Source organism: Phascolarctos cinereus, unplaced genomic scaffold (assembly GCF_003287225.1).
Source record: "Phascolarctos cinereus isolate Bilbo 61053 unplaced genomic scaffold, phaCin_HiC Scaffold_558;HRSCAF=1187, whole genome shotgun sequence".
Taxonomy (NCBI): Eukaryota; Metazoa; Chordata; class Mammalia; order Diprotodontia; family Phascolarctidae; genus Phascolarctos; species Phascolarctos cinereus.
This window is the reverse complement of record NW_027555911.1, coordinates 1-25,545: the sequence shown is the minus strand read 5'-3', so window position 1 is coordinate 25,545 and position 25,545 is coordinate 1. Positions and strand designations below refer to the sequence as shown.

Genomic DNA, 25,545 nt, shown 5'->3' with positions numbered 1-25,545 from the left:
TCACGTATTCCTGGGCTCGTATTTTCTGCAGCCGCTGTCCATAAGAGAAAAGGCTTACTTTTGTTGTTGAATGTGACATTTTAGGCTTTAATATTATGAATCTTGAGAAAATGTTTAAGCCATTGGTGTTTAATGTTATGAACTTTGGTAAAATGTTTAAGCTAGTAATGACATTATAGGGAAATGGCACCTAGCATTAATGATATTGTTAATTGAAAATTTCTGTTAGGACATGAATTTTTCATTACTCATTAAAGTAAGTTGCTTCTGTTTAAATTGTTAGCTTTCCTGAGTAAAAATATTATTCCTTTTGTTGTTTCCTGATTTCCACAATTCCAGTGCAGTCCTGGTGTTGTTAGAAATAGGCTTGACACCAAAAATTTAGTATCAAGAAAATTTATCATAAAGAAAGTCCAGAGGATTTAGATGTTTCTGGCCAAAAGCCGGCTCCACCCCTCTTCAGGAGGGGTGGGCCCTGAGTGCAAGGGCAAGTGTGCTTTTATGCAGTTGAATTCAGCGGGAAACCTCCCAGGCCGGGATTGGTCCATCCCTTCCCAAGTTGCACCTTTCCTTACATGTTTCCCCTTGATAGGCTCAAGTATGTTCCCCCTCCCTTGGTCATACGTCCCAAGACTCATTACTGAGGCTCTAATTTTATGCAGGGTGTGTCAGATAATAGTAATGAAGCTCATGAAGCAGGCGCACTAACATTTTTCAGGTGTCCTCAGGTTGACCCTAACTGGTCTGAGCTGGCTTGACACTTATCTTGATTTTGGGGCCTTTATAGAACCTTCAACTTACTTTTTATTGGCTAAGCCCGAGCCCACCTACAGTGTACTACTTCCTGGAGCTGTTATTCTTTAAATCTCTGCATTATTCTACCTGTGGAAACTGAAGCCCTTCTAACTCTAACAGTGTTTTAGCCTTAATTTCATACTGTTTATATAAAGAAGACTGCCTGAAGTGATATTTAATTAAATAGTAGTGAGCAGTCAGAGGTTGGAAAATGACAACTTTTAATGGAGAAACCCATGGTTAAAATAAATGATGTGTATATTTTGAGATGCCTTAGGTATAAAGTATATAAATCTAATGTTTTTCCTATTAGTCCCATTTGTATTCCTATTAGCATCATTTTATTCACTGTATTAACACTTGGACTTCTGAGTGGTATTTTCAGAACTAGAGGCCATCATATAGAACACAGATTTGGGCGATTTTACATACAGTTTAAAACAATGCATTATGTTTCTATTTTGACTGATTTATTGGTTTCTTGTAAAAGTGTTTCTGCAAGTCCAAGTTATTTTCATGTACAGTAAATGACAGGGGAAGTGTTTGTCCAAAATACCAGCGCTGCTGTATTTTTCACCACATGAAGGAAACATGAAAATGTTCGGATATAAATCCTTGGGGCAAACACAGAGGCATAGGAGGGTCAAGTTGGAGAGGCTCTGCCTATTTCAGCAACTTGATAGACTCCAGGGCCAGCACCAGGACCAGGGCAGGAGCATAGTTCCTAACGTTTTACGCCTTTTCCGGGGCCAAGGCAAATTAGGGAGAAAGGGACAAGAGAGTTTATAGCAGTTCTTCTTAATCTTTTTTTTCTTTTTTCTTTTTTTTTTTTTTGTGCCATGGCTCCCTTTGGTAGGCTGGCTCCTCAGCATAATGCTTTTAAATGCATAGCTTGAGCCCATCATTTTAAATCCATGTGAATCTGTATTTTAAGGTACATATTTTTGAATACAACATAATATTAGAGGCTGATTTTTAAATCTTTATGCTACCCCCACCACATTTCATACATGAGTTCATTCTATTTATGGTTATGATTGTCAACTGTATGTGCAACTTCCATCATACACTCTTATAATTTGTCCTCTCTCCTCTCCTTTATGAAGAAGGAGGTGGAGAAAGAGAAGGAATGTGATCAACAGTAGTAATGGTTAACTTTTTATGCAGGGTGGTTTCCTTTTAGTTTATGAACTAAATATCCACTCTCTGGTCATGATTTTCTAAAAGTTAAAATTACAGGCTACTTAAAGTTTTTTTGGTATGAAGGAAAATACCGCCTTTATATTTTCTTTTCTTAGAGAGCTAAGCAATGTTCAAAACAGGCTCATCACAAAAAAATCCTTATTGCAAGAGATGAAATCCCAGCTGGACAATGACAAAGAAAATGAGGCCAGACCAACCTTTGAGATTGTGTCCTTGAAAGACCATGTCAGATGTTGTGAGGAAATCAAAGCTTTGGCCAAAAGAATAAGCTCTTGATTAAGAGCTTACTGTGTGCAGAGCTTTGCTAAGTGCTGAGGATACAAATAGAAAGAAAGGCACCTAACCTCTCCTTTCAAGGAGCTCACATTCTAGTGGGAGAGAGACAACATAAGCAATTTCAGCTGTTAATGAATTGTTGGCTTGATGACTCATAAAGGGTCCATGGGTTGAGTGGCAAAGCATATAGTAACATGTCCTTTGTAATGCTCTTTTCACTGATGAATACACTTATCTCCATTTATAATGTTGAGCCATTTGACAGTGTGAAGACTTTTGGTGGGAAGAACTTTTTTCCTGGTTCTTAAGTAAGTGTGATTACTGAGGAGGTGAAGGCTTTAGGACCTGGAGAAGTAGGTGACAGGTCCCATCCCCTTCCTGGGTTGGTTTCTGGGATGATGGCTTCAGTGGCTGGGCTTGGCAGTAGGACTGGTTGGTGTAGGGAGTGTTCCCACTCTCTGGGTTCTTGGGCTTACTGGTCCATCAGTGGCAGTTGGTCAGCTGTTGGTGGGGTGGGGAAGGGGGCCCCTTCCTCCACAGTGATCGCTTCTGTGACTTCTTGCTTCAGGAACTGGGCTAAAGCAGGACCAGTGTTCTAGGGGACAGTGATACTGCTAGGGATCATGGGTTCAGGGTCCTGGGCTATCTTTATGTGAATCAGTCTCATGGGAGGTTGTGGTGGAAGTGCTGGTGGTGGCTTGATTCCCCTGGCACATCCCACCTTGTATGTCTCCCTTCAGGTGTCTTGCTGCATTTGCTATGCTGGCTTGCTTGCCTTGGAGGTGTCAGTTGGTTGGCATTTGGTGGAGATGACATGCCCCATCTTGATAGAAGCTGTTTCCTTGCATGGTGGGGAACTTGTGGATTTCCAGGCAATTTACAAGTCTTTTCAGTTCTGCCTGTGTAACACCTTTCACAAATATCCATTGCCCTTTTTTATTTCCACTCCCATGACATCATGAGGTGGAATGTTTTTCCTATGTTTTTCCTTTCTCTATCCAATTTCTAGTGAGTTAGTTTTGTAGGAAATTGAGCAAATGCCCAGTGACCCTTGGGTTAGTCTACCTTTTCCAACTGAGGAACTCACATATATGGCTATTGATCCTCATATGTTCCTTACCATAATTTCAGCCCCTAGAATTTCTTCTGTGTCATGAAAGGAATTAATGTAATCTTCTGGGAGAAGGCAGTTGAAAACCATCTCTAGGTATTCTATTTCTCAGGCACATTTGGAAACAATAACATCATGGTAGAAGGCACAATCAAAGAGGTAGAAGGTGGGTTGGCTAGTGGAAGAAGCTCTGAGATTTAGATTATAGTCTTGGCTGTGTTTAACTAGTTACCTTCTCTGCCTTAGTCAAGTCAGTTAATTTGCATCATGCTTTCCTCATCTAGAAAACTGTGATAAAAATACTCACCCTTCTTTTGTTATAGGATTGTTATGAAGGCAAAGGAGATAGTAGGTGAAAAATCGCTTTTGCAGGTCAAATATTTTCATTATTATCATTATGATGAAGTGCCCTTGGGAACTAATTGAATGATACAGTACAGCAGGATTGCTTCCACTAACCCTATTTCCTTTTTAGAGTGGTAGCTCATGAGAATGCTGCAGATTTTAATTTGCATCATGATTTCCTCATCAAGAAAATTAGAATGAAAATACAAGCACTTTCTTCTTTGTTATATAATTTGCTATAAAGATGAATGAGATGTCAGGTGAAAAATCACTGTCATACTTCACAATTTTCGTTAATTCTCTTCACTATTATCATTCTTGTTATCATTATCATAAAATAGCTTAGGGAAACAATTGAACAACACAGGAGAGCTGCCGGGTGATACAGTGGACAGAGTTCTGTGCCTGGTGTCAGGAAGATTCATTTTCCTGAGTTCATATCTGGCCTCAGATACTTCCTAGCTGTGTGACCCTGGGCAACTCACTTAACCCTGTTTGTCTCAGTTTTCTCACTTGTAAAATGAGCTGGAGAAGGAAACGGCAAACCTCTCCAGCATCTGTGTAAATAAAGCAAAACAAAACAATTGTGGTCCCCTTCATATTTCTTATTTTATCATGTTTTGTTTATAAAGTAAGCCTTTATGAATTTTACTTTTTTGTATTTACCTGGAAATTCGGTATGCCCTAAACTATGATCAGTTTCTGTTAAAAATCCTAGTTTTGAGAAGAAAATAAATGTTTTAATATTTCTGTTAATCTATATTAAATATTGAATTACAACACTATATATGCAGCTCATAAAATAAACCCACATAAATCATCAGCGTTTCTTTATATTGCTAAGAAAGCCTTGCAAGAAGAGATAGAAAAATTAGATTTTTAATGTAACTGTAGACAATATAAAATATTTGGGAGTCTACCTGCAAAGATAAACCCAGGAATTATGTGAACACAATTACAATACACTTTTCTCACAAAGAATTCAGAATTAAATAATTTGAAAAATACCAATTGCTCATGGGTAGGCCGAACTAATAGAATAAAAATGAAAATCTTGCCTAAATTAATTTACTTATTCATTGCCATACCAAACCGACTACCACAATTATTTTAGAGAGCTAGAAAAAATAATAACAAAATTCACCCAGAAGAACAAAATATCAAGGCCATTAATGAAAAGAAATGCAAGGGAAGGTGGCCTCGCAATACTAGATCTAAAACTGTTTTGTAAAGCAGCAATCATGAAAACTCCTTGACATTGCCTCAGAAATAGAGTGGTGGATCAGTGCAATAGGTTAGGTACATAAGACACAGTAATCAATAACATGGTAATCTTCTTTTTGATAAACCCCCAAACTCCAGCTTCTGGGACAACAACTCCATATTTGGCAAAAAGTGTTGGGAAAACTGGAAAATAGTACAGCAGAAAGGAGGCATAGACCAACATTTTACACCGTGTGCCAAAATAAGGTCAAAATGAATATGCTATTTAGACATCAAGGTTGAATATATAAACAAATGAGGAGAGTAAGGAATGGTTTACTTGTCAGATCTGTGGAGAAGGTAGAAGTTTATGACCAAACATACATTAGTTGCTAGGTCATTGTTTCATATTTTAATTCTCTGTCAATGCTTAATTTTGAATCTTGTTGATTTTAAGCATTTCCTTTGAGGTGGAGGAAAGCAAAATCTGTCTTGTAACTTGATAACTACTTTTCACATTGAGTATCTTTACTCATAGAACCTTCTTTGGGGAAACCCTAGACATGAGTGTTGTGGGCTAAGAGGTTGAGAGGTTGTGACCCCTCAAAGACCAGAGTACAGGACTGGTGGTCTGGAATGAATTCACAGACTCATGTATTCTGTGAGCCAAGGTGGCAAAGTTTATTGTTACCCTTTTCAGAGGGCAAGGATTCTTAAAGGATCCTGCAACCTTAGAGAGGTACAGGTAAAGTTTATCTAGGAAAAAATGCAATAAAACATGTGTCAAATATGCTAACTAGGTGATTCAGGGTGGGATTAGGGAGTGGTTAAGGAGTGGTCAGTTCTCAATTGAAACTCAAGATAAGAAAAATCCCATTATTCAAGAGAGTATCTGGTCCCAGACATCCTGGGCCCAGTGATAACAAACAGGAAGAATACTGATCAGCTCCATCTGGTCCTGAAATTTGCTGACACAGGAAGGGGTGTTTTAGTTCACTCAGAGAGCAAAAGATTAATTTAGGTTTTTGGCCCTCCTTGGGGCCCAATTGATCCCACATGATTATCAAGGGACAGTGTTTCTGAGGCTAGGGAGAAGTTGGGGTCCAAGTACAAGCACCCAAACATAAGCGCCTAAGTATAAGCACCCAAGCACCCCAACATTCCCCCTTGAACAGACGGGACCCAAAATCTTTTGGGTTAGGGATGATGGTCTCAGCTTCTGAAATGCTTCCTGCCGGGTTTGGGCTTAGAGCTGTCCCTGTCTGCTGGGGTCCCTCTGGTCAAGGAGTTGGTTCTCTAGTCAGTGTCTGGAACTTGGCCGATGCCAGGTCCAAGGGCTGATAGGTTGTGGTCTGGGACAGAGGTTGGTACTCAGCTTGAGCAGTCATCCAGAAGTGGAGGGCACTGAGCCTAGAGGAGACAAATCTGGCAAGGAGATTAAGCAGACAATGCCAAAAAGAAGGAAAAGGAATATAATCAGGAGTGAGACAAGAATAGGGGTTAACATAGAGAGAAACCAGGATCCCCAAGGAGAGGATGTACTGGTGTACTAAGGGTTGTTGTGGATGTCTCACATCCAGGTGACTTTCTCTAGTCCTATTGAGCTCCAGCTATTGAGAGTTGTTAATATACATACAGCAGGAGGTGTTGGCCAGGGCACAGATACCTCCACTAAGCAAGTAGATAATCCAAAGCTATCTGATTATCCAGGACCACATTTGCCAGGGAATACAGAGGTTGCTGAATATCCCAGAGGCCATAAGCTGTGTCATTTGCCAATTGGTGCATGGTCCCTGTCAGGTTTGAAAGAATGAACTGATGTTGTAAATGTCCATACCAAGGCATGAGACACTCTGCTCCCTTTTAAGGTCCCAGAGAACATTGTCCCAGAACCCATGCTTCACTCTTGTTAGAGTGGAGGTACTGGGGGTAGAATATTGAAAATGGTCAGAGGTGGTGCCAAAAATCCAAGGGAGCACACACCAAAATCCTTATAAGTTGTTTAACATTGGGTGGCTAGAACAACAGTCCTGGGGTCCTGCCAAGTAGTGGCATTTTGCTTTACTTATTCCCCAGAATCCTCACCAGCTGGCCCACCCATCCCACAAAGCAAGGAGTATCCCTTAGGGGAACAGATGGGACCTGTTTGTAAAAGGTACTGAGCATGGATGCCCCCATGGATCAGTATGATTACATGCTACTATTATATAGGTAAGAGAGAAACTTTCAAAAATCAATAAGAGTGTTACAGCTAGTAGGGGGCAGTAATATTGTGTGTCAACTAGGAAGAGAAGGTTAAATAGGAAATACCTACCAGGAGAGTGGCAGGAGGAATTTGGTCATAGGTGCAAGTAGGGAGTGTTCCCTCAGAATAGGTGGTACAGCTGGCAGAGGTAAAGCTCTGGGGACACATCACTCACTGTAGGCATCATTACAGGTGGTGCAAGTCAAGAGACCAGCAGAGACATTTACCATCCCTCCCCTGGGAAGGGTCTTTACCTGTATAGTGGCCATAGAACTTGTCTCCCAAGCAAGGGAATAATTCCCTGCTGAGAAACAGGATGTTGAGATAGAAAAATTTTCCCATAAAGGAGTGGCCAGTACAAAAGGGGTGGCAAAGACCTCTGAGGTGGTTACATTGGGGAGGAGGCTCTCTCACCAAAACTGCCTTAAGCAAAAGAGGTTCCTAACTTTAACCTCACAACTGAATAGATACAAATCTTGTTCAGCAAGCTTGTTTATCCTTCTCTAATTGTACTTCAGAAATTGAATCTTTTACATATGATAAATTCAAATACTGATTTTACTCTTACTTTGGCCATGGGAGGTGGTCTGGTCTGCTTAAGTTGTGTTTTTCTGTTTTCCATGAGTTTGAAAACTCCTGGTCATTACTTAATTTTATGGGTTCCTCAGCGACTTTTTCTTGAGTCTGGTTTTTGTTATCTTCTAACACAGCACTGCTGCTGGTTTCTGTAAACAAAGAAGGCTCTGACTGGGTTTCTTTTAGATTGTCACTGACCCGTGGGACAGATTTTAGAAGACATCTCTCTGGGCTATACTTTTCAACATCAATTGGCTCTGACAGTTTGCTACTAGGTGTCTCTGATTTTATTCTCTTTCTCAAAAGAGTATTGTAAAAAGTTTTCTTCCAATTTGAGACTTTTTCTGGGGTTGATTCTCCTGCTGTGGTGGAGGGGTCATCTTTGCTAAGATTAGCAGATCTTTACAGATCTGCTTTCTCTTTGTCAGGAAAAATCAGGAGACAGTTGCTTTTCCAATCTTACCCTAAGGTAAGATATCCTTTGACAATGGATTAAATCCTATCCATTCTGTAGTGTGTCTGCTTCTCAAGGTAGACCTTAAATGTAACAGGTCTTCAGTCATACCTCTATTTTTGTTCTCAGCACAAGCTATCTCCATGGCCCTCAGCAAAGGAGTACTATAGAGTCTTTGTCAGTTTCATTTTGGCTTCCAATTCTAAAGGATTCTTGCACTCTATCCTGGGCTTTATTTTCCAGGCTTGGAAGCTGCTTTTCAACAATCTTTTTTAGACTAGGTATCTGATGAATTTCTTGAGGTTGTTTGTTTCTGTTTCTAGTTAAACATAAAATTCCTTCAGGTACCAACGAATTTTTAAAGATATCCAGGCAAATAACTGTGCATTTGTCATTGTTATTTATGTTCCTGGATGTTGATACAGGATTAGATCCTTTCAGTCCTGTATCTTTTTATTTTTACCACTAGACTTCAATCCAATTTAATGGACTTTCACAGGCTTCTTTGGCTCTTTTAGCTTTTTCGGGTGCCACCCTGGCAGCATGGAGTAATCTAATGCCCCTACTTCTAGATGGTGAAGACCTATGACACGGACTCTCCTTGGCTTTCTTCTCCAGGAGACTCTTCCCTAGACACTCCATACATATACTCTCTTCCTTTTTATGTGATCTTGATGACAAAAATTTCTCTGGGAAGCTCTTCTGCAGTTTCTTTTTTTCCTCTAGTTTTTGCCTCTAGTTTTTGAAGTCATCATCCCTATATTGGGACTTGCATCTTTAAGTTTCTTCCCCTCTTTCTCTGTCTTACATAGTTCAGTTGGTCAACCTAAATTGAGTTCTTGCGATTTCTTAGCAGACTTAATTATGTTGTGCTAGATGTTAAAGATTCCATCTTTTCACGAACTGTGAAACTCTTAGGTGGTATCTATTCCTTCCTCTGTATGCATATGTTCTTTTTGAAACTTTACTTGCTTCTCTTTCTTGAAGCCAGTCCATCTTCAGTCACAGTGGTCTTCCCCTGCAAATTTTTGATACTTTTTTGTTCATTTTCTGCGTGTAACTCATTGATTTCACTCCAATTCAAATTCACTTCCTGCACAGGTTTATTTCTGTTTCTAGGGTGCAGTACTGCCTTGTGACCCTTTAATATCCCTGGAAAATTCTTAAAAGGTTCCTTTTCACTATTTAGGAATATCTTATATGATTGACTAGGAAATATTTCCTTTGTATTCCTGGAACAAAACACCATCATTCCTGTATTCTCCATTCTTTTTTTCAATTTTAGTTCTTTTAAGACCTTTGGTGGCTTCTTTTCATTTCGTTGTGTGTGAGATGTTATTTCACCAACAGAACCACTAACTTTTGTTCTTTCATCAGGATCAGTTTTAGGTCTAGCCCTCTCCATCAGTTTGAATCTCTTTAGATCTTCTGGTTTTACTTTTGACATTTTCAAAACTCTCCTAAAACCCTTTTAAGTTTTCTCCTGGTTTTGCCTTTTCCTTATGAACTGTCATATTCCTATGACCTCGAAGGTCTTCTTCTTTTTTGGGTTCTCTTCTAAGTTTCCCTAGGCTGCTTGGTGTGTTTTGTATTAGTTGTATTTTGGGTCTTTCATTCATTGAGTATTCTGGATCACATTTTTTCTGTGATGTTTTACCAGACTTCTTGACAACTTTCCATCTTCTATTAAATGTTCTCACTTTTCCTCAGGCATTCTTATCAGTCTCCTGGTGGTGGTCAGATCTTCTACTGATCCATATTTCTGTACTTGTTTTATTAGGAGGGACTTGTTTATGCTTCAGTTTTGGATTTGCTTTGGAATAGTCATCCTAAGCTCTTTGAGGCATGCCTGCTCTTCTGTGTTTTTCTTTTGAATATGCGCAGGTTGATTTCTGTTATATTTGAGGCCTACCAGATCTTCAGATGGCCCTTTCTGCCTAAGAGGTGGCCTAATGTTCATATTTTGGTTGCTTTTTTCCTTAGGCGAACTCATCATTGATCTTTCATTGCCACCCACCTCCTCCTCCCCTACTTCCAATTTGTCCTTAGGAGTTCTCATCGGTCTCTTGACCACTGTTGTCAGATGCTCCACGGAGCCACATTTTAGTTTAGGAGTCTTCATGAGCTGCTTGGGGAGATCCTCTGCCTCAGTTTGCTGCTCTGCTGTCCTCATCAGCTTCTTTTGGATTTCAGTTTCCTTTGGGGTTGTCCCAAGATTTTCCTGAACAGAATTTGCATCATCCACAGCAGACTCTGCCACTTTGTTTTCTTTGTCTACTTTCAGTTCTGCCCATTGATGTTGGAGTTGCCATAGGCACTCTGAGGCCAGTTAGGTCTTCTGTTTTTGTTTTTCCCTCTGGGGTTCTTATGACTTTCTTCATGCCTCCTGGTTCATTGATGTAATTTGGTGTTACAGTTCCTGGGGCAGCCTGCACATCTACAGACACACCACCTGGCTTTAGACTTATTTTGTTGGCTCCCGTCCGAGAGTGCTCTTCATTTGGTGAGGAAATTCTTGGCTGATCAGTGACAGATGGCTCTTTATTTGATTTTATTTTTAAAGAGGTAGTTCCTTTGACGTTAAAAGTGTTGGCCTGCGCATTTGATGTTACAGGTGTAGCTGTAGCTGATGTTATTACTGGACGATGTTCTGCCATACTTACACATTTCCTAGATATTTTTGATGTGGCCTTCTTTACATATCCAGTTTCAAATGTTTCTTCCACGTATGTGACTTTTTGATCTAGTGCTGGTGTTTTTTTAATTCTGCTGAGATGTGACATTGATACATTTTCCTTTGATGTACAGGTTTTTTTCAAAGGTGAAATATTGGGTGTTAATATTTTGGGGTCTACATCGACTTCTCGAAGTGGAATGTTTGTTATTTCACCACATCTAATTTCAGAGATCTTCTTTAGGGTTTTAACGATTTCATTCGGGGCACGGCGCATATAATGCTCTGGCCATATAGCTGTTCTGTTGTGTTAGGAATAGTAGGCATCAATCTCTGTGCTGTAATAAATGACAGAATAAAGATAATTATGAAACAAAGACTATGCCTCTGCTCACTAGTCTAGGGACTAATTCTTCTTTAGGAATGAAAGGTCTACCCAAATTATTGTTTTGTAGTCTTGCGTTTTCCTGGCCAATGATAATATTTAGTAAGATGATGTAAATCTATGCCCATCCATGTTAAAAATATGGATATATATGTTGCATTACATGTAAATATAATATATAGACATCCATAACTTTAAGTTATGGCTAGTTTGGTTGGAATACAGAGTACATGAAGGAGAGCAATATGAAAGAAAGTGGGTTTTGGGAGTTTGTGTTTAATCCTAAAGGAAGAGGAAGCCAACTAAAGATGCCCAAGAGGCATACTAATTACTATGGGTTAGATCTGTGTGAAGGGAAGGATTGTGGAGAGGAGGCCAATTAGGAAGCTATTTTAACAGTTAAGGGCTAGAAGCAATTAGGGCCTAGAAGTGCTGGCCACAGTAGTGGGAAAAAAGGGATAAATCCCTTTCTCCTTGGAGAGAGAACTGGTAAGACTTGCAATTAGACTGGGGTGTGATTGAAGAGTCAAAGATTCTTTGTATGGATGCTAAGTATACCTTATAAGAAATGTTTAAATTGTCATAACACAAGAACGTTTAGGTGTTAGCTCTCCTTTTTCATCATAAAATAAAAATTCTACATGGATGGGTCATGTCATTGTGATTCGGTGAGGGCCCAGCCCTTTGGGTTGAAGGTTAGCTATAGCAACTCATGAAACCTCTACTGGCATGGCAAGGGCGAATCATAACTTGCCATTCCAAAGTTTCATAGAAGAAAAAAGGAAAACCAACCTCTACAGTCATTATCTGATCTACGTTCTAAAGGTCTTCGTCTCCTGAAGAGCACTTGTGTAAATTTGTGCCAATCTCAGGAGACACGTTTGCAGTTTTCTGTTTGATAGTGGTTTCCAACATGTCTGCTAATCCTATTAATGAAGAAAATAGGTAACATTAATGTATGTAATAAACACATAGAATATCACATATACAGTTATACTGTATATATTACAGATATGTATTTTTTAAAAGTAAAAAAGTCATATTCCACCTCTTCCAACAAGACAAAATGGGACAGAGTCCCCTTCCATTCTATTCATAAAGAGATCTCTTCTCAAAATCCCGGGCATGCAATCAATCTAGATGCAAACTCTTGACTCTCATTCCTACTTCAAACAATGCAACAGACTCCCTCTGCTCATTAGGCATAATGATATCTTTTCAAAGTCCAAGGCCCCCAACCTAGGCTGCAAACTCAACTCTCCTTTCCTGCTTCCTTGCACTGGCTTTCAGTTCTTGACTGGCATTTAGGCCAGTCTGTCTGCTTCTCTTGTTGCTTCACAACCACCTTTATTCTTCCCGACCACATACCGCAAGATACAGCCTAGCCCTGCCCAGAGGCGTAACTATGCTAACTCAGAGTTATCATGGGGCTGGTTTGTTTGCAGCTGAAAAGATAGGCTATCCCACCAGATCCGACCACAAGAATTGGCCAGGACCTCCAAAGAATGTGCACTCCCCCTTCTGCAGGAGTTGGGGAGCACTTCTATCAGCTCTTTTAAAATTGTGCTTCTAGAAACACATTTTGGCAGGCAGTTCAATCTGCCTGCCTACGTGGCATTCTCATGGCCTTCTGTGCACACTCTTTCACCTGCGAAATCCTCATTCATATCCATCTTAGGGTTGAAAACAAAGTTGTTCAGCATCCTACAGGGCCACACAGGCACAGTCACTTTTTCAATATGAGCTCTCCCAATCACTAGGGTGCGGGGAGAGTTTGCTAAAGTGATTCTGTGAGTGGTTTGCAGGCTTCTTCTGTAAAGGAAAAAGAAATATTTCCAAAAATAAATTTAGTATTTCTTAATGTTTGCTGAGATGACATTCAAGTACACAGATGTAAATGTGTAATACACATGATGATATATATGTATATAGACACATGTATTATGTATATGTGTAACATGCACATACACATATAAAAATGATCTCCACATTTCTGTAATGTACCTTGACCTTGGGGTTAATCTCCTCTGCTTTTTTGTTATCCTTCTCTCAAGACCATGTTTTATAACAACGTGTGCTTGTGGTTTTTTTGGTACCTAATCTCACCACATCTGCCCAAGAGAGTACAACTGTTAAGAAAAGTAACCAACAATTAATACAAATAAAATTCATTCAAACAGAAGATAAATGAACATTTTTGGATAAAACAATTAACAAAGAAAAAACCAAACCTCCCTAAACACTGATATCTTGTCTATTTCTAGTCACCCAACTAACTTCAAGGCATTCTCTCCCCCACTTTCTTGCTGGATACATCCAGCCAAATGTTGCCATTTATCTCTTCTTTCCACATCTATCACGTCAACTCCTCTTTTCTCTTGACTCACAAATACCACCAGGTACTCTATCTAAAAGCTGCCCCCACCACTCTCACTGCAAACTGATTTGTAACAAGTGCCGAATTCCTGTTTTCCCTCCTTTTCTCTTTCCTACAGTAGTTGCCAAAGTGATTTTTGCTAACCCCAGCACACAAGTCTTACCCATCATGTCTCAACTCCTTCCTGTTATTGACAAACTCCAAAAGCAGCTTTCTATCACTCCCATGAGATTACTAACTTTTCTAGCCTTGTTTTATTTACATCTTTTACCTCGACCCCGCACAGAGCTCTGCACCGTCAGATCCAGCCATATACTGTCTCTCTTCCTGTTCCTCCTACGTCCATTCCCTGTGTTGGTAGACTGATGTCTTAAGCTCTTTGAAGCCAGGGGACTGCCTGCCCCCTGCCTGTAAAAACCATCGGAAAATGATTCCCTGCTCAAATACCCATGAGATTGTCTTTTGGTGCTCCGCTCTTGGCGTGACTCATCTGTAGCGTATCAAACGCCTGGCTTCTTGTTGCAGAGGAGGATCTCCTCCAGACCGATGGTGTGCTCAGGGTCTTGTGGGGCTGGATGGTCTGGATTTTGGGAATAGATGTTGTTCTCTTGTGCAGTAATTTTGAGAAGGCACTATTATCCCTGCTAGGTGCAGACTTCTTTTTAAGATTAGGAATGGCTGGTAACTGTTGGGGTGGGTCTTTTGTACACGGTATCCCTTCCACTAGACTGTGGGAAGCCTCTTTTTCTGGTGGTTTAGAATGCGTCTGCTGAAATGGACATTTTTATACAGTTTATAAATGACAAGATGTGCTATGGTTCCCTAATAAAGAACTGAATATGGCCAAGGTGCATCAAAAGCCTGTGACAGACATTTCATTTGAGTCTGACAACAACCCTTTGAGCGCTAATCCTACAGAGACTGTCTCTGCAAAGGCACCCCTCGAGGCTCAATGACTTTTGGGGACAAAAGTCTCCCCCTGCTGCCAGGTAGCAGTCAGACGGATATAGCAACACATATGTCTCTTTAAAACAACGATGCCAGCCACCATTGGCCCTGAGCACATTAGTTTAGGCCTTGCTTCCTAGCAATGAGAGCTATGCTACCCCAGAGTTGGAAGGATTGCTTCTCCAAGGCAACTGGAGGTAGACGAGGTCCTCAAACAAAGCCTGTCTGGCCACTTGTTAGGAATGCTGGCAAGTTCACTGGTTTGCTGTAGATGGGACCCCTGCCATCAGCTTGAAAAGCATGAAGGGAGTTTTCCATCACTACTAGAGCTCAGTGCTGCAGGTTCACTGTCTACCAGCACCCAGTGGCAGCAACCATAACTACAGGGGCATGCCTTTGGGAGTGTTGCTTGGCAAAGGATTCATTTATTTACCTAGGAGCACTTGTCAGGGTAGCAAAGAACTTTCTCTTTTCCCAATGACCCTAGGAAATAGGGACTATCTTACTTGCCCCCTAAGTATAAAACGAATAGCAGCAGCACAAAGCAGAAGCTGAACATGTTTAGAGTCTGAGGGCCCTGCAATGTACGTCACCTCCCTTTGATGCTCTGAGATCTTGCAAGTTTAGGGTCTGATCAAGGAGAGTGTATAATGGGCAAAGAAAGGTTTTGCTTATTTTGTGCATCACATCCTATGTATGATGGCAAATGTTAAATGAGATTTTATGTCTCAGCTTTTTTTTAAAACACTGCAATAACCATAGCAGACCTAGAGAAACTCAGGGCACTCAAGCATGTTCAAGCATCTTCTGTATGAAGACCTGATGCTCCCCTTACAGGCTGGAGTACCTTGAGTCACTAGTGTATGAGAAGCCAACATAACAACAAATAACTGCACTCTCCATTTAAAAAGATATTCAATAGCAAATCATTTCTGAAGATAGGATAATATATACCACTAGTTCTTAAAAATGCAGTTAGGGTATGGATCATAGAGAAATGCATAATTTAAACTACAGACAGATTAAATGCTTCTCTAAAATATTGTACCTTCATCATTGACTTCTCGGGACCCAGGTTGTGGATGCTGTTTTGCTCATCTCTGGGCTTTCTCCTTTTGCAAGAGGTGTATTGGGAGGTAAATTTGATCAAATAATTCGGGTCTCAGAGGGGCTCCAAAAGAAACTCTCCTCCTTTTTGAACATGATTCATTATTCTCAGTAACATCTTTAAAAAAAAGTGTGTGTGTGTGTGTGTGTGTGTGTATACATGTTTGTTTAATGTACTTTAACTCTACACACTGAATACAACAGAAAGATATGAATACATAGGGAGAGGGAGAAAGAAAGATCTTGCCAATTTCACCTAGTGAAACAAACAGTGAATTATGGTAATTAAATCTCTGTGTTGAAGCTTTGTGGGATGACAAAACGTAGATCCATTTCACTGACTTGGAATTGAGAATTTAAATTAGTCAGTATGGCCTAAAAATGAGACAATTTTAGTAAATAAAACTGAAATATATATAAGAAGCAAAATGAAACTCAGGTCAAACCATACTTGCCTCCTTAAGTTGTAGATTAAATTCAATCTTGCACTGCTGTTTGGGTACTCCTGGAAGCTGAAGCTTGATATGGCATTCAGTATCCCTTAATTCAAATTTGCAAGAATGTTTTACTTACAAGAATTTCAGGGACAAAAAGCTAATTTTGACACAAGTTTTGACATTACTATTGATACTGCTTCCCACTAAATGGCAGAATGAAAATATCTTTTCCAAATGAAAAAGCTGGGGCAGCCAGGTGGCACAGTGGATGGAGCACCAGCCCTGAAGTCAGGAGAACCTGAGTTCAAATCTGGCCTCAGACCAAACACTTGACACATACTAGCTGTGTGCCCCTGGGCAAGTCACTTAACCCCAATTGCCTAAAAAGAAAAAAAATGAAAAAGCTGTTCATTCTTTTATGGGAGTAGTATGTAAATGATCAACATTTATTTATTAAATGCCTGTTGCCTACTATGTGCCAGGTTCTGTGCTGGATGTTATTGGGCACCCCAAAGCCAGCTTTCAAAGCAGAAGCAGTTAAAATTTGGGAGAAACAACTCTCATTTTCATTCCAGGAAATTAGAATTCTGCCTCCTTAACACTCACTCCCTGTTATCTTGAGAATGGACTCGTCAGTTAAGCAGGATTAGAGTTTTTGTTGTTTTTTTGAAAAGCTGTAAAAATGTTGGCTAAGAAACTGCTGATATCTAAGGCAAACAAGGGACTTAGTACACGACACCAAAAAAAAAACCTACTATATTGGCACACTCAGTAAACCCTACTAAAGGGGTGTCCTCCCCCAGAGTTACCTAGGAAAAGTTGAGGCCACAGAGTGCCTTTATTTAGGGAACCCAGTTTCTTCCCTTTCTTTAATCAAACTTGGCAGAGGGGTATGTGTGTATCTAAGCTAATGTGTTATAATGTTATAAAATTGGTTACAAAGTATCCAAAGGGATTACTAGAAAGTTACTGTCATCACTATCAGTGTCAAAGAAAGACATTGGTTCAAATTCTTTCTCTAATACTTTCAAAATTATCTCATCAATGTGATTTAGGAATTAGGGTTCTCTAAGTGTTAGCCAAGAAGACCCTTCAAGTTTAATAGAGACTCAAAACACTAAGTCACTTTAACCCTTCTGTCTCTGCCTCCGAATTTCCTCAATTATAAAATGGGCATAAATGATACATCTGTCAAGCAAGATATCTTGCACGGTGCCTGATTTCTAATAGGTAATATAAAAATGTTAGCTATCATCAAAGTTCTGTCAATGGACCAAATATATGCTTTTGTAAGGAGTTTAAAAAAGTCACAGTTTGCTATTGCCACCACCAGTCGTCACGTGGCAAACAAAGTACTTTCCTGAGCAGCAAAATTTCTCCCTTACATCAGGAAATTATCTTAGTTTGATCGATCTTAAAAGCAAAAGCAACCATGGTGGTATTATGTGAATAAAGGATGAGTTAGCAAAAAAATGATTACTCTTGATTTTAAATCCCAGCCAACTAGAAAGCACACTCCTATTGCTTCGTGGGTGCCCTAGGCTGTCTTTTCCAAAGCCAGGGGGGGCTGCATGCAGAATTGTATCACCTTAGTTGAAAGTGGACCTAATTTTGATCCAACTAAATTCCACTAAAAACAGTGAAGGGCTTCCTCTCTCCCACATGGCAGAAGGATTCTGACAAGCAGGTGCTCTGGTCTCCTGTCACCAGACAAGAGTTCTCTGGGCCTTGAATTCAATTGAATAAAGGGCAGGGTTGCTTAGTTAAAGCTGGGCAGTTGCACATATTCAAGATGTAGGACATGATTTTAATGAACACATGCAAACACTTTTAATTTCCTTTAGGGATATTATAGTAAGGCTTAGAAAAAGCATCAAATGTTTCAGTCTTTGCCAACACCAGTGTATGTTTGACACATTTCCAACAAAGCAGATAAAGTTTCGGCTTAATTTCCCAGTTTAAAAAAAGTATACAGTTTTGTCAAGATTTTTAAAGTCAAAACTTTACAATGTGAGAGAGGATCAACCATGGGGGTAGGGGACAGAGAATAAAGTAAAAAAGAACAAAGCAGAAATAAAAAAGGAGATTTCAAAGAAGGGGCAAAGCTAAGTGCTGGCCCCTCAGCAACATTCCTGTTTTGCTGACATGTCCTTAGTCACCAAAGTAAGAACACGGATTTTTAGCTCCCACGTTCCAAAATAACAAGTAGTTTTTTTAGTGGATACCAGAAACCATCAACACCTGATTTTTTTATAATAATAATATATCCAAAAGTATTCATTTTCCCCACTCGAATTAAGCCTGAAAAAAAATTAATTTTGCCCATCACTTCACAAGAAACAATCTACAAACAGTTCTACAAAGATTCACACTGGAACCCCCCCCGAAGCCCTCCAATGTCCTTTGTGCAGAAATGTAATACTCACCAAGCCACCTCGAGTGACAAGGTGGTAGTGGGCTGTCCCCACCCCAGGTTCGATGTCAGAATAGGAAGAACAAGGGGCAGCCAGGCTAGATTGCTCAGTGGACAGAGCTGGGCCTGGGCTCATGAAGACTCATCTCCCTGAGTTGAAATCCAGCCTCAGATACAACTGTTTGCCTCAGTTTCCTCATGTGTAAGATGTAGAAGGGCATGGCAAACTACTCTCCACCCAGTATCTCTGTCAAGAAGAACCCAAAAAAAGCTCAGGAACAGTGCACTGGTCACCTCTGAACGCCAAACAAAAGGACAGATGAGGAGGAGTTGTCCAAAGACAACCCAACAATGATCCCTGACATCTGGGCAGGCAGCCCACCCAAAGCTCAGGGGCTGGTGAATCAGTCCTGAGCCCTGGTCAGTTTCAGGGAGGAGGGTGGGGGTCCTGTGACCCAGGCCATTCCCTAAGTAAGGGCACAATTAATTAACTCATCTTCAGAGTTGGTAGCAATGAAGCCAAGGATTACATTGGGGCAAGGATTCAAAGAATCTTAATTCTAGTGACTTTTACTAGTAAGTGTGAAGAAAAGTAGTTGTGTAACACACAGCCTCATTAGTTGTGGGGAGATGGATCCAACAGAATTGTTTTCTTTTTCAATGATAACATGGGCTAAAAGCCCAAGCAAGTTTGCAGACAACTGTTGCACAATGTTATATCTTGTAAGGGTGTGGAAAGCAGGTAGAAAAACTATCAGAGTACCTGACTCACCACTAGACTGTTTTTCTTAGATGTGTGAGAAAATGGATGCCTGATTGTTGATATCACAGTGTCATATAGGCCTTTCCTTTGTTTAGCAGCAGACTTTCCTGAATCAGATTGGCTTGAAAAGTGGTCTGCAATGCCAGAGGTAGCAGAAGGTTGAAATAGATCTTCTGGTGATGCAGCTGGTTCTGTGAGGAGACAATATATATGTAAATGGGGAGGACACCTCAAGGTCCAGGTGGAGTTGACAGCAATGTCTTCAAAGAGGTTCCACTGTAGTCTCTTTCTCACTGTTTAGCAAGGTCTCCTAGGACCTGCCCCTGGTGGACTGTGCGACCTGGCTAGCTTGGAGTCAAGAAGGTGGGCTTGCTATCTAAGAAGATGATGAAAACACAGTATTTACATTGTAACTGTTGCAGTAACTTGTGTTTATTCACACATAGGTGCATATAGATAAATAAATATACTGTATCCATATTTACATATATACTGTGCCGCCTAGCTTCTCATATACAATATCATACATGAATCGTATCTATGAAATTATTTTATGAATCCATACAATTGGGTTGTAGGTACTGATTGTTCATGCTTCATTCTCCAATAAGACCAGTGACATTAGGAAGGTGATGTCTTGACTTGCAAATGCATTGTATTTAAGGAGAAAGAGTCATGAAAAGTCGTCAGCCCGACTCTCTGCTTCAGAATCATCAGGGTCCTGGGCAAGCCAAAGGTCAGGACCTCTGGAAGTGGCCCCAGATGCAGTGGAAGGACCCTCACAACGTCTGACCAGAACAGATGGTACCTATTGCATGAGGGTAGGCCTCTACAGCTAAAACAAATGATATCTGAAAGAAATAATACCAGTCATTTACGTATTTGCTTCGAATTAATCCGTTCCTGTTAACAAAATCTTGCCAGTCATGCAAAATTTGCTGGATGAGAAGAGAGAAATGTATAATCTAAATTGGGGAGAACATAGTCTTAACTGATATTTTGTCTAGGACGGAAGACTTGGGTGAGAAGCTTAATGACAATCCGTGGGGTGGTAGAGAGCCACTGGGCATCACCTTCAAAAGGAAGGAAGGTGACAAAGAAATGTATATGGGGGAAAGGAGTAAAAGGAAGATGGTTCTTGAAGACAAACTTTACCTCCTTGTCAGCACCCATGTATAATTCAGTATAGGATGGTTCCGACTGGGGCATTGCATTATAACTCTGGAGAGGACTTCTTGCTGGCCTCTTTAGGATAGTTTCAAGATAGACTGTTTGCTCTGAGTGTTCCTCGCTGTGGCTATCTTGATTAAGGTAAAATGGTGAAGAATTTAAATTTGTGTTCCTTTGATGGGACTGACCTTGAGGAGGGCAAAAGGGTGGATTAAACAGGAAAGGTATCCTTAGGAAATTGGTGCTGTAATTAAGCAATACATGTTTTTGGTGTCCTTTACTTTCCTTTTAAGGATTCTCCATGGAGTGTCCCAGAATGCCCTCAGTCCTCAATGCCACACCCCACTTTGTGCTACCCTCTCCAAATCATCTCTCTTTCACCCTTTACTCAAAGCCTTGTTCAGGCCCACAGCTTCTAACACATCCCTACTATATGCTAGAGCAATGCTAAACTAATTTATTCTATTATCCTAATGACTATTAATGTAATACTGTTCTCAGCCAAAGGAATTTACAAGATGAATCCAAAGAGATGATTCTAGCACTATGCAGTCAGTGAAGGGCAAGAGTGGGGTAATACATTGGGAAATTTGGGATCTTCTGGTGCCTGTCCCTCAAATATTGATGACTTAATAATTCTGTTCTATTGCTTAATCTTTTGCTGTCCACAAAATTCCTTCAAAGGTATTGTCATCTTGTCTATTCTTCATCTTGAATCATACTGCTGTTAAGAGAGAGAAATTATTACTTCTCATTTTTGGCTGAGTAAACTGAGGCTCAATTGTAATAATTTTTGCCCAGTGTTACATATCACGTAAGGACCTTCCCAATCTGACACTGCTTAGGTCTGACCCATACATGTATATATTCTTTGAGGACACTCTTTTTATTTTTCTGTGTTCCCATTTGATGAAGCTTTTGTACTCTAAGGACAAATTTTTCTTAAGCAGAGTTTCACTGATTTGGCTTCTGAGAAAAAAAAACATATGTGGAGTATCATGTATGCTGAAATATATTGAATACATCAGAAAAGTCCCAATATAACTCAGTTGTCCTACATGACAGGTTCTACTCCCGTTTCCAAAACTAGTGCTACAAAATGGGCACCAAACATTAAGTGAACTGCTTTTGAAGCCTTTGAAGTAGAATGTCTAAAACACAGCAGTGTGACTGTTTCTTTGTTTTTATTCATTTGTAATATTTTTGAAAATTAAACTTAAAGAAAAAAGAAACAAATTTAAATACTAAAACTAAAATAAGACAAAATAAGAAAAGAAAACAAGCATTGTGATGTGCACAGAAGAATGTGAGAGAGGATTCAAAATACACGGCAATAAATTTCCATTTCAAGAAAGTGTATGTAATAAATACTACTCATTGTGTTGAGATCTGTCCATCTTCTCTTTGCTTTCTTGTAAGTTTTCTTTGCTTCTCTGCTGTACACTTTTCACTTTGTTCTTTTTTCCCCTTCCTCCCTACTCCCCACCACAGAATGCTACAATTAATTGTGGATATATACATACATACATACACACACATACATACATACATACACACACATACATACATATACATATATATGAGAGAGGTATGTGTTATTTATATGTGTGTGTACACACACATATTTATTAAAATATACATGCATATATAAATGTATATATATTTATAATATACATACAGATACATATGTATGTGTATGTGTGTATGTGTTGTGTGTAAATGACTATCTATAAGAACTATAAAAGAAGAAGCTGCTTGGAGATTAGATCACCCAGCTGTGATTACAATGGCTATATGTGTCTACCTTTTTCCAAAGCAGTCTTACAATGATACAAAGACTTGTAAGTAGAAGTACATGACAGAACTGTGATTTCTCTAGAAGATAAAGAAGTCCAGCACTTTTACCAAACCAGGTAAAATAGAAAAATGCAAATCCAAGACCAGTCCATAGAAGTATCCTGTATCTTATTAAATGGCTGCACTGCTATGCCAATAGAATGTTGACATTTTAAAGAAATGGTTACTGAGTAATGATATCATGAGGATCAACAGTTAGAAAATGTGCAGTGATTTCAACTCAATTCAATTCAACAAATACTTATTAATTGTCTAATGTGTGTCTAGGGATACGAATGGAATAAAATCCTAAGGATCTGAATTCAAACTAAAATTTACTATTGCATTTGTGGATATGAATACATCTCCCTTTCATCTGATTTGTGTTCATCTGTAAAATGAGGAATACAGAGTAGAATATGTTTGAAACCCATTCTAGCTTCAAGTTCTGTACTGAACTATCATTGCTGTGAAGGGATTGCTAGCAGGTTAGAGGGAATCAGATAAATACACATTTCTCTATCTCTTGCTACAGAGCTTTGTTAGTAATTTACAAAAATGCTGATGATTTATGTGGGTTTATTTTATATGCTGCAACTTCAGTGAAGTTAACTATTTCAAGTAGTTTTTAGTTGATTCTCTAGGATTCTCTAAGTATAACATGATATTAACTACAAAGAATGATAGCTTTGTTTCTTCATTGCCTATTCTAATTCCCTTGATTTCTTTTTCTTCTCTTGTAGCTAAAGCTAACATTTCTAGTAAAATCTTGAATAACAGTGGTGACAATGGACATCTTTCTTTTACCTCTGATCTTAGTAGAAAAACTTCTAGCGTATCCCCATTATTTATAATGCTTGCTGATGGTGATAGATAGATGCTACTTCTCATTTTAAAAAAACTCCACTTATTTCTATTCTCTGTAGTGTTTTTAATAGCAATGGGTGCTGTATTTTGTCAAAAGCTTTTTCTGCATCTGTTGGGATAATGATATGATTTCTGTTAATTTTGTTACTGATATGGTTAATTCTGCTGATAATTTTCCAAATATTTAACCAGCCCTGCATTCCTGGTATAAATACTGCCATGTCCTAGTGATAAGTTGCTGTAAACTCTTAGCAAATATTTTATTTAAAATTTTTGCTTTATATTCATTAGGGAAATAGGCCTATAATTTTCTTTCTCCATTTTGGGTCTTTCTGGTTTAGGTATCAGAACCATATTTATATCATAAAAAGAATTTGGTAGGATTCCTTCTTTTCCTGTTTTTCCAGATAGTTTATATAGTATTGAATTAATTGTCCTTTAAATGTTTGGTGGAATTCCCTTATAAATCCATCTGGCCTGGGAGACTTTTTGTTAGGGCTTTTTGATTGATGGCCTTTTCAATTTCTTTTTCTGAAATTGGGTTATTTAGGTATTTTATTTCCTCTTCTATGAATTTGGGCAATTTGCATTGTTGTAAATATTCATTCATTTCACTTGGATTGTCAGATTTATTTGCATATAGTTGATCAAAATAGCTCCTAATCATTGTTTTAATTGACTCTTCATTGGTGGTGAATTCACTCTTTTTATTTTTGATACTAGTAACTTACTTTTCTTCTTTCTTTGTTTAACCAAATTACTCAAAGGTTTACCTATTCTGTTGCTTTTTCATAAAACCAGCACTTAATTCTATTTATTAGTTCAGTGGTTTCTTGATTTCAATTGTATTAATCTTTTGTTTGGTTTTGAGAATTTCTAATTTGGTATTTAATTGGGGATTTTTAATGTGTTCTTTCTGTAGCTTTTTTAGTTGCATGCCCAATTCACTGATCTCCTCTTTTTCTGTGGTATTGAGGAAAGCATTTAGAGATATAAAGTTTCCCTAGAACTGCTTTGGCTGCATTCCCTAAATTTTGGTATGTTGTCTCGGACCTGGGCAAACTTTCTGCTGCATAGGGAACATCCTATCAGGAAACGTATGCCCAATTCTCTTATTTCTCTTGGATGCTAGGGAATTGAGAAACCATAGGTGCTTTTGGTTTCCTGAGGCTTACAGGCGACTAAATGGGCAAATTTCCCTCTACACCCAGGGATCCTCCTTCACAGAGAGACTCCCAGTCCCTATGCCCATGCCTGCAGGATTCCCCTTCTCCTCTGGCCTCATGGCCTCTGGATCCTCAGCCTCTTCAGGCAGACTCAATGGGACTTCCCCAATGTTTGCCCCTAGGTTATCTTGCAGAGAACTGGAAAAGCTTGGTCCCCAAGACCTTGAAAAGGAATATGATGAAACTAACATAAGAGTCCCTGAGAATGGTAGGGAATTTGAGTCACCCTCCCCAACCTTTGAATTTACCCTCCCTCAGCTGGCAAAAGGAAGGAGGTAGAATGGCAGCAGCTACAGCTGGGGGACCGACTGGCAATGGCTCTGGGCCCCTTGGCACCCTGTAGCCTGCCCAGAAAGCCTGGAAGGATCACCTGTGGTCAGCAATCCTGCTCAGCTAGTACCTCGCACCCCAGCAGCTACAAGCAGCATCAGCTGCCCTGGGGAGAGAGGGAAGGGGACGGGGGATGGATTAAGGCAGCAGGAGGTAAGAAGCCAGCCAGCCTCTGCACTTGGTAAGCTCCCTCTTTTAAAGCTGTGGTTTCAGCATGTTCATTATGAGACACTGATTTTCTGTGTAATTTGGAAATTCATTCAACAGGATTAAAATCGCTTGAGTGATAATGGGTTTGCTTCAAGTTTCAAACTGGTAAACTTTTGCATCAGTTTTGTCAAGCATCTTTTCCTAACTTGGATGTTATTAGAGTATGAAATGAAAGAAACTAAACAGACAATGGAAAGATTGTTTTCCTGCTAACCCTGTCTTATAATATTTTCTAACTGACATTTGGAAAACCAAGTATTTTGGGTCATTTTTAATGCTAAAATGTAAAACTGGTAATTGACTACTCAGTATGTGTGTGGAAAGCAGGTGATGAGGTGAAAGCCTTATCCTGATTAGTTCTGCCCGCTCAGAGCAGTCCTCAGGGCTAGTCAAAAGGCCCAGCCCAGAGCAGCTCTAAGGGGAGATGGCAGTGATAGGCAGCCCTGCTCTGGGATCCCTGTTGATGTCCCTTATTTTGTAAACTTACCAAGGAGCTCGTTTGGGTGATGGAATTCCTAAACAATAAACTTGGCTTGCTGAGAATTTGTAAGTTTCTGTAAGTGATCTCTAACATTTGGCTTTTACACCAGCCAG

At 39.6% G+C, this 25,545-nt stretch overlaps 1 protein-coding gene and 1 pseudogene across 1 annotated transcript; both read right to left on the bottom strand.

The window, feature by feature from the left end:
• Positions 1–8,062: 8,062 nt before the first annotated feature.
• LOC144454111 (uncharacterized) lies at positions 8,063–9,655 on the bottom strand (annotated as a pseudogene).
• A 318-nt stretch (positions 9,656–9,973) lies between these two features.
• LOC110204529 (uncharacterized) lies at positions 9,974–11,159 on the bottom strand. The gene is given in 2 exon segments (XM_078154545.1): positions 9,974–10,499; positions 10,501–11,159. Coding segments are annotated over 2 exon segments (1,152 nt in total). The 3' UTR covers positions 9,974–10,006.
• Positions 11,160–25,545: the final 14,386 nt, after the last annotated feature.